Here is a 13,235-nt window from a genome sequence, read left to right on the forward strand (position 1 = left end):
GTAATTAATGGTTTTATTTGGCTAACGGACTTGTTCTTTCTGCCCTCTGGCATGCGCAAATTTTCAGGTTGTAAACAATAACATGCAAGGGGTTCATACCAGCTTTAAAAATATAATGTATAATTTTTGCATAAATATAAATGCTGTCAAACTGTTTAATTATTACACAATGTAAAAATCTCCTGCTGCCCCAAACATAATAAGATAAAAACTGATTTTTTTTCCTTAAATGTCAAAGTAAAAGAGGGAAAGTCCTTTGGGTATTTCTACAAGCAAAACAAAAGTACACAAACAACAGCAGCTTGATGTGGCAGCGCTTACCTCCAGAATGTGGGGGAGCTCCACATAAAAGAACCACTCCTTGGCCCTCACGGACGTTCACTGCACTCCTCACTGACTGCGTTTTGAAGCTGTCAAGATCTGATGAATCAAAAAAGATCACAATTGAATTTGTCAGCAGCTTAACAAAAGCTAAAACCCTCAGTAGCATATAGCACCACGTTTGCCACAGTGTTTCTTTGAACAGTTTATTCATCCTGGTTTCTTTGATGAGGTCGGCTTTGGAAATGGCACAACGCAGGTTTTTCCCTAAACTCCCCTCACAGAAAAACACAGGAGAAGATTGAGACTTTAACAGGCCGTCTGTGATTGCCCCGCAGGCGCCTCCTGACAGCAGCTGACGGTTTCAAAGACATCGGAGTGCTGATGAAATAGATGGACCTGCCTCGTTGCTGTTTACTGCAGCAACATGGCAATTTAAGTTGCAGGGAAAAGATTAGACCGAAATGGAATAAAATTAGCAAGGAGGAAGGAAAACGCCAGTAGAACACAAGAGGGGAATGCATGACAAATGACAGTTTGCAGAGCCAGCAGCAATAAATAACATCATTATTAAATGTGGTGTAATCTTGCACTTAAAAGCATTAGCTTCCCCATCAGTACTCTCAGCACTATCTATCGCCTTCAAATGAATGAGCATTTGCTGGCAGGGACAGGATGAAAAAAAAATAACAACCTAAAACCTGGCATGATAAACCACCCCTGGCTTCATGATGGATGGGGGGATGAGGGGTGAGCTGCTGCAGTCCTTTCTGCTCCCTGTCTGCACCCCCTGGCTAACAGCCTGGAGTAAGCCTTCCAAACACAAACAAAAAGAAAGTCAGTGTGACCGATAAGGGAAATTAGGAGAAGGGAAGATTATGGAGAGAAGTGGGACAGAGTTGCTGCTAAGATTAATGAGCAGCTCTACACTGACCGCGGCGGACTCAAATGGAGCCAAGTCACGGCAGGGCCGCAAGAGGCAGCAGGAGGAGGCAACGCGATTAAAACACACGTGGAGGTAACGTCCCTCTGATCTCAGCAGGCTGCCGTAATAAGTACTGATTCTCTCTCCTCTAACGATGCTTCTCATTCTGAGGAACTCTGAGTCATAGCTGGTCTTCTAGCTGGCTGATCATCAGAACAACGATGCCTTTAAAAGCAGGCGGAGGTGAATCAAAGAACTTCTAATTGCCTAGCAGACGTGGAAAAAGTCAACTTGTTTGCCCAGATTGTGCAAATTTGCACAAAAAAGGGATAAAGATGCTGTAGGTTTAGTTCTTGGAGGTCGGGGTGGTTGTATAGACTCTGAACAGAAGAGTAATGGGCTTCATGGGAATCAGCTGACCACACACTGTAACTCTGAAAGCGAGAGGCCAAACTCACTATAGCTGCAGTGATTCCTTTGTAAGCAGAATCAATCTCTGCCATATAAGAATGGCTGGCCTACAGATTACAGAGGGAGGCTATCACAGTGCCAGGATGATTGGTCTGGGCAATGGCGCCAGTGCACAGACGTTCCCTGTTATAATGTATCGTATCCGGCAGAATTCTTAAGTCAAGCTGATTCAGGGGCACTGCCGGACAACTCAACTGCAAATATACAGCATAAATGAATCTGGAAAATTCAAACAAATTAGGATGCACTAGAACCTCAACAGCTAATGTCTGATAAAACCTCATACTGTCAGAGGGGATATTCAGAATTACATGTCCATTTAGGTGTGTGAAGCGGCTGGGATGAGGATCAGTGCCTCCAGGTCCGAGGCCATGGTCTTGAGTCGGAAAAGGGTAGAGTGCCTTCTCCGGGTCAGGGGGAAAAGTCCTGCCCCAAGTGGAGGAGTTCAAGTATCTCGGGATCTTGTTCACGAATGAGGGAAGAAGGGAGCAGGAGATCGACAGGCGGCTTGGCGCAGCGTCTGTCGTCAAGAGGTCGCTGTACCGGTCCGTCGTGGTGAAGACAGAGCTGAGCCAAAAAGCGAAGCTCTCGATTTACCGGTCGATCTACGTTCACACCCTCATCTATAGTCGAGCTTTGGGTCATGACCGAAAGAACGAGATCGCGGATACAAGCGACCGAAATGGGTTTTCTCCGTCTGGGCTCTCCCTTAGAGATAGGGTGAGAAGCTCAGTCATCCGAGAGGGACTCAGAGTAGAGCTGCTGCTCCTTCACGTTGAGAGGAGCCAGTTGAGGTGGCTCGGGCATCTGGTCAGGATGCCTCCTGGACGCCTCCCTAGTGAGGTGTTCCGAGCACATCCCAACTGGAGGAGGCCCCGGGGAAGACCCAGGACACTGTCAAGAAAATCCGAGCTCATCCCACTTCCCCATGCTGGAGATTTTAGTTTAACAGTAATAATAAATAAAGTTATCTTTAAAATGAATCACTCAAGTGACATCAAGGCCCAACAGTAGACTTAAGTGTCAATAGAATAAATCTGGTTGTGTGTGTTGTTTTTGTCTCATGCAAACTTTGCTTTAATTCTACTTTTTTCTATCTAATCATAAGAAATCATAGTCAGTCAGAGAGAGTCATGAAACAAGAAAAGCAGGTTTCCTGGAAAAAGAGGAAGTAAGTTCCAGCCTGCAGATTTATAAAAAATAGCTGAGACTATTCCTTATTTCAAAGCATGAAAGTTTTAAAGAATGAAATCTAAAACATTTTGAGTAATTTGATAAGATTCAAAGTAAAATACTTATATTAATATTGGTTTACTTGTAATAATACTTACAGTTACATTTGTGGGAACACTTACAAGAAAAACAAGTAACTGTAACTTTGGCATCAAATAATTAGAATCATGGATTATTCTTGGTTTCTTTTCAGAAAACATCTGTAATAACTCACATTAAGATTATAATAAGTATAATTAATAAGTTATGGTTATAAAATCATAAATGAATGATAAATCAGAGAAGCTAAAGAAAATAAATGTGATATAAATGTGATTTTGACATTGAACTTGAAATGGTGTAAAAGGTGTAACTGCAATTAAACATCACTGATATGTTGGAGGTAGAGAGTAGGTGAAAGGTGAAAGGCAAGGAACTAACAGGAGAGCAGAGATGATCAACGCCTTATTTAGGTGAAAGGTTGTGAAGGCAATGGACATAGGAGGTTGAGCAACCCCGAGACAAAGAAGCACAGACATTAGGACATAATGTCTGAAGGACAGTGATGGATGTGAAGTCATCTGTCTAAGCAGACAGCCAATGAAAACGCACCAAAAGGTGGATAAACCCTATAAAAAGTAGGTGCAAAAGAGGAACCTTTTGTTGGATCCTCCGGGCAGCTTCGAGCCAAGATCGAGATGGACAAAGAACTCTGCAGCTGAAGAAGAGCCGGGGCCACGGAGCCGAAGACTGTCCGGCCATGGGGACCAACCCGTCAGCCCCACAACCTGTGGCTTCAAATCGCACTTCTCTCATCGGCTGGGTTCAGACCCCAAAGACAAAGATGAAGACAAAGGCAAAGACAAAGAAGAAGAACTGGTGCCTTCCTTCCTGCCAGCACCAAGTCCTGTGTGACCTCACCATCCATGCGGAGAAGAAGCTCATCAGACCTACAGAGATTCCTGCCTTCGCTGATCAACTTCCTCCTCCTGCTGCAACACCTTCTTCATCATCAGACCTGTGGAGATCCTGGCCTTCATCGATCGGCGTCTTCCTCCTGCTGCAGCACCTTCTTCATCATCAGACCTGCGGAGATCCTGGCCTTCATCGATCGGCGTCTTCCTCCTGCTGCAGCACCTTCTTCGTCATCGTGCCAGGTCTGGGGTTCGAGGCGCCAGGCTCCGTCCGTCTCTCTCAAAGGTTCCTTTTTTAGTTTTCAGTGTCAGCAGTAGGGACAGATAGACTAGATGATTGATTTTACTTATTTGATTATTTCTGCTACTGAATTAAGCTGTACTGACCCTTGCAAAACTGCCTTACTAATAAAATATTTAGCATAAAGAAAATCTAAAAGATGTTGTGGACATTCAGTTAATGAGTCACCTTAAAGTTCTTTGATGGTTGTAAAATAGCTGTGATGTTTGATTCTGGAGAGAAAAAAGTTTAAAATGTTTTTAGGTTGCTGGTAGCCCAAATTTAAAACAACATCCTTGGGACTCGCCCGAGTCACTAAAACCTACCTGGTTCAATAACAAATGCAAGTTGTAAAATAGAGAACGAGCGACCGTTAACAGGTGTGCTCTGTGAAACTAGTTGGCTGTAGGCTGCTCAGTCTGGCTAATTCACAGGGGGAAGAAGGGTGGGACACCTGGATGTTGGCCGTCAGAAACCAGGCGAATCGTTTCTCGAAACCAGCTTAAACAGAGTTTACTTCAGTTCTGGACAGGGTAAATCCCGGCAGATTTAGGAAACTCAATTAACCCGTTAGATGGAGAGCTGGTAGCACATCTCCCCTCTCAGAAGAGGAAGTACGAGAGTGAGAGAGTAGAGACAGAAAGGAGGGGGGGGGTGTTGTGCAACAACAAGTGGCGCCCAACGTGGGGCTCGACTAACGAAGTAGGAGGGCCCTACCTGCCAAGTCAGTATAAACAGATGTGAGGATCTGAATAGCTCACTTGGTTTGTTAACTCTTAGGGAATAGAGTTAATGGTGACTGATAAGGCCGTCAGTCACAACCCTTGCAGTAACTGTATGGCATACAGGTGAGGGAAAGCTTCTACTGAGGATAAATGACCGGATCCAGACAGTGAAGCTAGTAGCCAACATAGTCTAGACCCATCCCTGCTCAAGAGCGCAAAGAGAGGCTTTGGGGGATAGACAACTCGAACCGACAGAGAGACGGAGTGATGGATGATCACTTCGAGGAGGAAAATCTGGGGAAGAAACCGGAGGAAGCCGGCCGTCCAGATCGTTTGGAAAAGGAGGAGACCTCAACAGAACTGCATCAACTTTCTGCACAGCTACCCAGGGCACCCAGGACAGCGGATGGAAGGTTTGTTCATCAAGAGCACAGTCCCATGGGGTTCAGTCTGCATGGATGTAGCAGAGCCAATGGGGACAACAGGAAAGAGAGGTGAGAAGTACCTCTTGGTGCTGATGGACACAGTGACAACTGCTAGAAGAGCAGGTCTTCCCCTGCAGAGGAACTCCGTTCACGTCACAGAAAGCAGGGAGGCGAAGACACTTCTCCTTTTTGCTCAGAGAAGAAAAAGGGAAGTTGCAGCTCGAAGTGTCACTGAAAGCAGGGCAGAGAGTTTGGATTAAAGCTCAAGATCGGCCTGCAACTACGGTGATCAAGCTGAGATTCAACGCCCAAGATTTTGTAAAGTGAGTACTGAACTTCAACACAGTACTACTGATGAAGAAAGGGGTCCATGAGGAAGCAGTGCTCAAGCCAGTTCTTAGCTACAGCAAACCAGAACATTACGAGAAGATGGCCAGAGAATCAAGCACCATGCCATCCTACAGTAGACTGGCCACTATTACAGGAAGGTTGCCGTTCAAAGAACAACTTCAAGGCTTTGGACTGGGAGGGCCGTGAAGAAATTGGACTATGCTAAAGAAGAACTCCTGTCACAACCTGATGGATTAAAATGGAAAAGGATCATGATTACGGATAAAGCGTCATGATGCTTATGCTTTTTGCTTTGCTCTGCTGAACAGCCAGAATTTTTTTTTTTGTTTGAGGCCTTCTGTCTCAGCCCATCTTCCCTAAAGAATCATCCCACATCCTGAAGAACTGACAGTTCATCCAGCGAAGGTTCCTGTAGAAGAATCAAAGCGATCCAAGTTTTCTTCGACATTCATCACCTCATGGGGGAAATCAAAACTCCAAGGAGGGGGTGTCAAGAGAAGTGGAGTTTTGATGACTACACTGAGCCCTCTGTGACAACTGAGGATGAAGAATCTGCATCTTCACATCCCAGACGAACCTCTTCTCTTTCCAGGGGATGAGGACGGCGAACTGCAGGAGGGTGATGGACTCCCAGCATGTGAAAGGTCTGACCTCGTGGAGGGGGTGTCAAGAAAATCCGAGCTCATCCCACTTCCCCATGCTGGAGATTTTAGTTTAACAGTAATAATAAATAAAGTTATCTTTATCACTCAAGTGACATCAAGGCCCAACAGTAGACTTAAGTGTCAATAGAATAAATCTGGTTGTGTGTGTTGTTTTTGTCTCATGCAAACTTTGCTTTAATTCTACTTTTTTCTATCTAATCATAAGAAATCATAGTCAGTCAGAGAGAGTCATGAAACAAGAAAAGCAGGTTTCCTGGAAAAAGAGGAAGTAAGTTCCAGCCTGCAGATTTATAAAAAATAGCTGAGACTATTCCTTATTTCAAAGCATGAAAGTTTTAAAGAATGAAATCTAAAACATTTTGAGTAATTTGATAAGATTCAAAGTAAAATACTTATATTAATATTGGTTTACTTGTAATAATACTTACAGTTACATTTGTGGGAACACTTACAAGAAAAACAAGTAACTGTAACTTTGGCATCAAATAATTAGAATCATGGATTATTCTTGGTTTCTTTTCAGAAAACATCTGTAATAACTCACATTAAGATTATAATAAGTATAATTAATAAGTTATGGTTATAAAATCATAAATGAATGATAAATCAGAGAAGCTAAAGAAAATAAATGTGATATAAATGTGATTTTGACATTGAACTTGAAATGGTGTAAAAGGTGTAACTGCAATTAAACATCACTGATATGTTGGAGGTAGAGAGTAGGTGAAAGGTGAAAGGCAAGGAACTAACAGGAGAGCAGAGATGATCAACGCCTTATTTAGGTGAAAGGTTGTGAAGGCAATGGACATAGGAGGTTGAGCAACCCCGAGACAAAGAAGCACAGACATTAGGACATAATGTCTGAAGGACAGTGATGGATGTGAGGTCATCTGTCTAAGCAGACAGCCAATGAAAACGCACCAAAAGGTGGATAAACCCTATAAAAAGTAGGTGCAAAAGAGGAACCTTTTGTTGGATCCTCCGGGCAGCTTCGAGCCAAGATCGAGATGGACAAAGAACTCTGCAGCTGAAGAAGAGCCGGGGCCACGGAGCCGAAGACTGTCCGGCCATGGGGACCAACCCGTCAGCCCCACAACCTGTGGCTTCAAATCGCACTTCTCTCATCGGCTGGGTTCAGACCCCAAAGACAAAGATGAAGACAAAGGCAAAGACAAAGAAGAAGAACTGGTGCCTTCCTTCCTGCCAGCACCAAGTCCTGTGTGACCTCACCATCCATGCGGAGAAGAAGCTCATCAGACCTACAGAGATTCCTGCCTTCGCTGATCAACTTCCTCCTCCTGCTGCAACACCTTCTTCATCATCAGACCTGCGGAGATCCTGGCCTTCATCGATCGGCGTCTTCCTCCTGCTGCAGCACCTTCTTCATCATCAGACCTGCGGAGATCCTGGCCTTCATCGATCGGCGTCTTCCTCCTGCTGCAGCACCTTCTTCGTCATCGTGCCAGGTCTGGGGTTCGAGGCGCCAGGCTCCGTCCGTCTCTCTCAAAGGTTCCTTTTTTAGTTTTCAGTGTCAGCAGTAGGGACAGATAGACTAGATGATTGATTTTACTTATTTGATTATTTCTGCTACTGAATTAAGCTGTACTGACCCTTGCAAAACTGCCTTACTAATAAAATATTTAGCATAAAGAAAATCTAAAAGATGTTGTGGACATTCAGTTAATGAGTCACCTTAAAGTTCTTTGATGGTTGTAAAATAGCTGTGATGTTTGATTCTGGAGAGAAAAAAGTTTAAAATGTTTTTAGGTTGCTGGTAGCCCAAATTTAAAACAACATCCTTGGGACTCGCCCGAGTCACTAAAACCTACCTGGTTCAATAACAAATGCAAGTTGTAAAATAGAGAACGAGCGACCGTTAACAGGTGTGCTCTGTGAAACTAGTTGGCTGTAGGCTGCTCAGTCTGGCTAATTCACAGGGGGAAGAAGGGTGGGACACCTGGATGTTGGCCGTCAGAAACCAGGCGAATCGTTTCTCGAAACCAGCTTAAACAGAGTTTACTTCAGTTCTGGACAGGGTAAATCCCGGCAGATTTAGGAAACTCAATTAACCCGTTAGATGGAGAGCTGGTAGCACATCTCCCCTCTCAGAAGAGGAAGTACGAGAGTGAGAGAGTAGAGACAGAAAGGAGGGTGGGAGGTGTTGCGCAACAACAACACGCTGGAGGGACTATGTCTCTCGGCTGGCCTGGGAACGCCTCGGGATTCCCCCGGAGGATCTGGAACAAGTGGCTGGGGAGAGGGAAGTCTGGGCCTCCCTTCTGAAGCTGCTACCCCCGCCACCCGACCCCGGATAAGCGGAAGAAGATGGATGGATGGATGTCCATTTAGGTATGCGGCCAACTGATGGCCCTTATTCATTTCCAGAATGTTCTTGTTAAGAGTTTAATACAGGAGTCCATGATGGGAAAGTCCCAGGTGTTACGGTCACTGACCTCTAGGGGCTCTGTTCATGAGAGAGTTATCTCTTTGTGTCTCAGTTTTACCTGGCTGCCCCAGGTGAAATGTGTTGGAGCTTGTCAGCCACCCTATAAACAGCTTCATGCCAGAGATGCCAGATCCCTTTTTCCCTGGGCCTTGATCTGAAGTGATCTTGTCTGTCTGCTGACTGTTTGTGGGGCCTTAAATGATCTTTATGTGAGCATATTGTGAAGAATCAAGTGTCTAACTAAAGTAGGGTGTTTCTATTCACAGTGGAAGCTGGTAGAGGTTCTCTGCCATTTTTGTTAATGGTTTTCTCCTGTTTTGTGGTGAGCCAGGGAGTTCAGGTTTTGTACCTTTTCCAGTTCTCTAGAAAGTGTTTTTTTATTTTATAGTTAAAAGGGGGTGTTACATGCAGTGGTGGCTGCATGTGGGATTCCTCCCAGTTCGGGTTGCTGCTGAGCTCCGGCGGGTTAAGCAGGCCCAGCTGGTTTCACTCTGTCTCTTGATGAGCAGAGTATAAAACTAGCTGGGAAACTGACTTTCGGGGCCTCTTGGCCAATTGGGCAGCATGTGTGCTGCAGCTTGGTGGTGCTGCAAATGAGGATTTTGGTCTACTAGAAACCCTGGTTTTCATTGTTATTCTCCCTTTTCTTTTCTTGTAGGTTTTCATTTTCATCTTTGAGTTTTCTCTGGATTCCCCAGAATAAACCCTTTAATTTTACCCTCCTGGTTTTTGTCTCTTAATTTTTCCTGGCTTATCTATTGTTACAGCCACCCCCCCCCTCCAAAACCCCTAGACTGCCTTGGGGATGTAACAATTTGGGGACTCGTCCGGGATCTTTTTTTGTTGAGCTGAACTTGTGAGGGTTTTTTGTTGTTTGTTTGTTGTTTTGTGGTGGGTTCAGTTGTCCCATTTTCCGCGGCTTTGTTTCTCTTATTTTGTTAGGTAAGCTGGTCATTGGTGTGGTAGGGTAGAGGGAGCATTGCCAGATCCGACGGTCCTATGAGCGGATTGGTCTGTGTGATCTCTCTTCTTTTGTTCATTTTTGGCTGTCCCATCACACTTTATAACTTTTGTTTTGGAGAGGTTTCTAAGTAGGATGTTTTGTAGTATGGCATCTTTTGACTTGGCTAGTTTTGTGGATGACCCTTCCATTAGTCAATTGGATCGTTGTAGAAAACAAGATCTTTATGAGCTAGCTCAGCATTATAGCATTCCATTTTCTAGTTCAATGGTGAAGAAAGAACTTTATGCCACCATACTTAAAAGCTTAATTAGTAGTGGCATTTTAACTGGTCTAGAAACAACAGGGGAATTCATCTAAACAATCAAAAGGAGTGGGACTAATTCAAACAGCCAATGATCATTCGATGAGAGAGCTATTGGTTAAAACTGATCATCCTGATGAATGTTTTAAACCTTTCATTTTTGATGGATTTGTCTCTCTTACAGGTGAACCTGAAGATCAGCAACCAGTAAAAGTGCTGCGGGATACCGGTGGTTCACAATCCTTGATCTTGAGCAATGTGTTGCCTTTTGATGAAAGGTCGGCTTGTGATGCAGATGCCATTGTGAGAGGTGTTGGGATGAGTTATTTACCTGCCCCTCTTCATCAGGTTCATGTGAAAACCCCATTGGTTTCGGGAGTCTTTCCGGTGGCTGTGCGCCCCTGTTTTCCCATTGATGGGGTGCAGTTTATAATGGGAAATGATATAGCAGGAGGGAAAGTTTACCCAGTACTGAAGGTGGTGAATACTCCCATGTCTGATTTAGTGCCAGATGTGTTGGTAGAAACATTGCCAGAAGTATTCACAGTTAGTGTGGTGACTAGAGCTCAAGCACGTAAGAAAGAGCAAGATATTAAACTTTCTGACACACTGTTCAGCTCAGTTACAGCTGAGGATGAGGGATTGCCAGTTGAAGCAGAGGACGTCAGTAGGGAAAAGGAATCCCCTGCTAAAGCATCACTACCTGTGACTCGAGAAGCACTTATTAAAGCACAGACAACTGATCCAACGCTAGTGAAATGTGTTGTGAAGTCGGACAAGGTTGAAGAGAGGAAACGACACTCATTCTTTATTAACCATGGTGTCTTAATGCGCAAATGGGTACAGCATCTTGGTGGTACGCCTGAAGAAGATTGGCAGACTCTTCACCAGATAGTCATGCCAGTTGGGTATCGGGAGCATGTGCTCAAATTGGCTCATGAACATTTATGGTCTGGACATTTGGGTATCACCAAAACTTATGACAGGGTCTTGAAACACTTCTTTTGGCCAGGATTAAAAACCGATGTGGTTCGGTTTTGTCAAAGCTGTGCCACTTGTCAGGTGGTGGGTAAACCTAACCAAACGGTTCCTCCCGCTCCACTACGCCCCATCCCAGCTATTGGTGAGCCATTTGAACATGTTATTCTTGACTGTGTAGGTCCTTTGCCTAAAACTAAATCAGGAAATCAGTTTTTGCTAACCATCATGTGTCTGTCTACTCGCTTTCCTGAGGCAATCCCTCTCCGCCGGATTACAACTTCGGCAATTGTGAAGGCTTTGACTAAATTCTTTACCACATTTGGTCTGCCAAAAACAGTGCAAACTGATCAGGGAACCAATTTTCTTTCCAGAGTGTTTAAACAAACAATACAAACACTGGGTATCACACACTCTGTATCCTCAGCCTACCATCCTGAGTCTCAGGGTGCACTTGAGAGGTGGCATCAAACTCTTAAATCCATGCTGAGCAAGCATTGCCATGAAACCGGACGAGATTGGGATGACTGTGTTCCCTTTGTACTCTTTGCAATCCGTGATGCAAAGCAAGAGTCTACTGGTTTCAGTCCAGCTGAGCTTGTTTTTGGGCATGACCTGCGTGGCCCATTGAAGATATTAAAGGAACAATTTGAATGTGGTGTTTCCTCTCAACTCAGTGCTGCTGAGTTTGTGACTAAGTGTAAAGAGAAGATGCATAAAGCAACTTCTCTGGCTAAGGAGGCTCTTGCTACAGCACAGACTAAGATGAAATTGAGGTTTGACAAGCATGCAGTGCACCGACAGTTCCATCCTGGTGACAGAGTGTTGGTGTTGTTACCCATTGTTGGTTCTAGTATGGCTGCTCGTTTTTCTGGCCCCTACATGGTTCAGAGCCGAGTGTCAGAATTAAACTACATCATTTCTACACCTGATCGCAGAAGGAAGACTCGATTGTGCCACATTAATATGTTGAAGCCCTATTACGGTCGGGGAGCTGATGTGGCAGAAAAGCAAAGTGTTCCTATGTCTGTATTAACCTCCTGCTGTCTTCCTTGTGACATGTCAGAAGATGGGTTGGTTTGGTCACCAGAAGAGCACTCAGGAAGGTTGGGGAACTCTGAGGTTCTGGCTGATATTAAAGCTCAGCTGTTGTACCTGGCTCCTGCTCAGCAGGATGACATATGTGCCCTGCTTCAAGGTTTCCCCTCTCTGTTTGGTGATGTTCCATCTAGAACTTGTGTGATCGAACATGATATTGATGTGGGTGCTGCAGTTCCAGTGAAGCAACATGCTTATCGCTGCTCCCTAGAGAAACGGGAACAGATGAAAAAAGAAGTTTCTTATTTGCTGGAGAATGGACTGGCAAAGTCCAGCCACAGTCCATGGAGTTCCCCATGTTTGTTAACTGCGAAGGCTGATGGTACTCTACGATTTTGTACTGATTTCCGTAAAGTGAATGCGGTTACAGTGCCTGACTCTTTTCCTCTCCCTCGCATGGAAGACTGTATTGACAGTGTTGGTCCCGCGGCATTTATCACCAAGTTGGATCTGTTAAAGGGATATTGGCAAGTTCCTTTAACCCGGAGAGCCTCTGATATCTCTGCCTTTGTGACTCCTGACCACTTCCTCCAGTATACTGTCATGGCTTTTGGAATGAGAAATGCTCCTGCCACCTTCCAACGTCTTATGCAGATGGTATTGGGAGATGTTCCCCACTGCAAAGTATACCTTGATGATGTGGTCATCTTTTCCAATGACTGGGATGAGCATGTTTCCATTTTGAAAACTGTGTTTCAAAGGTTACGTGGAGCATCTCTAACGCTTAACCTTGCAAAATGTGAATTTGGAAAGGCCATGGTTACCTACCTTGGCAAGAAAGTTGGCCTTGGGCAGGTGCGTCCAGTGGAGGCTAAGGTGGATGCGATACTGGCATATCCTGTCCCGTTAACAAGGCGTGATTTGAAACGTTTTCTAGGAATGGTTGGCTATTATCGATGTTTCTGCAAGAACTTTTCTATTGTGGTTACTCCCCTTACAGCTTTGTGTAGCCCTGCAGTCCCTTTTGTGTGGACCAGTGAGTGTGAAGAGGCTTTCCTTGCAGCCAAATCTCTTCTCTGCAGTGCTCCAGTCCTGGCGGCTCCTAATGTCACTAAGCCATTCAAGCTGGAAGTGGATGCGTGTGCTAAAGGTGCTGGTGCTGTACTACTTCAAGACGGTGAGGATGGGGTGTGCCATCCTGTAAGTTACTTTTCTGCTA

General features: G+C 44.7%; 1 protein-coding gene across 1 annotated transcript in view; it reads right to left on the minus strand.

Moving 5' to 3' along the window:
• LOC102227310 (contactin-3-like) overlaps positions 1-13,235 on the minus strand; it is a 95,608-nt gene that overhangs the window by 39,426 nt on the left and 42,947 nt on the right. The window contains exon 5 of the mRNA XM_023325255.1: positions 322-420. Within this exon, the coding sequence (XP_023181023.1) occupies positions 322-420 (99 nt within the window). The remainder of the gene's footprint in view (positions 1-321; positions 421-13,235) is intronic.

This window comes from Xiphophorus maculatus, chromosome 20 (assembly GCF_002775205.1).
Source record: "Xiphophorus maculatus strain JP 163 A chromosome 20, X_maculatus-5.0-male, whole genome shotgun sequence".
Classification (NCBI taxonomy): Eukaryota; Metazoa; Chordata; class Actinopteri; order Cyprinodontiformes; family Poeciliidae; genus Xiphophorus; species Xiphophorus maculatus.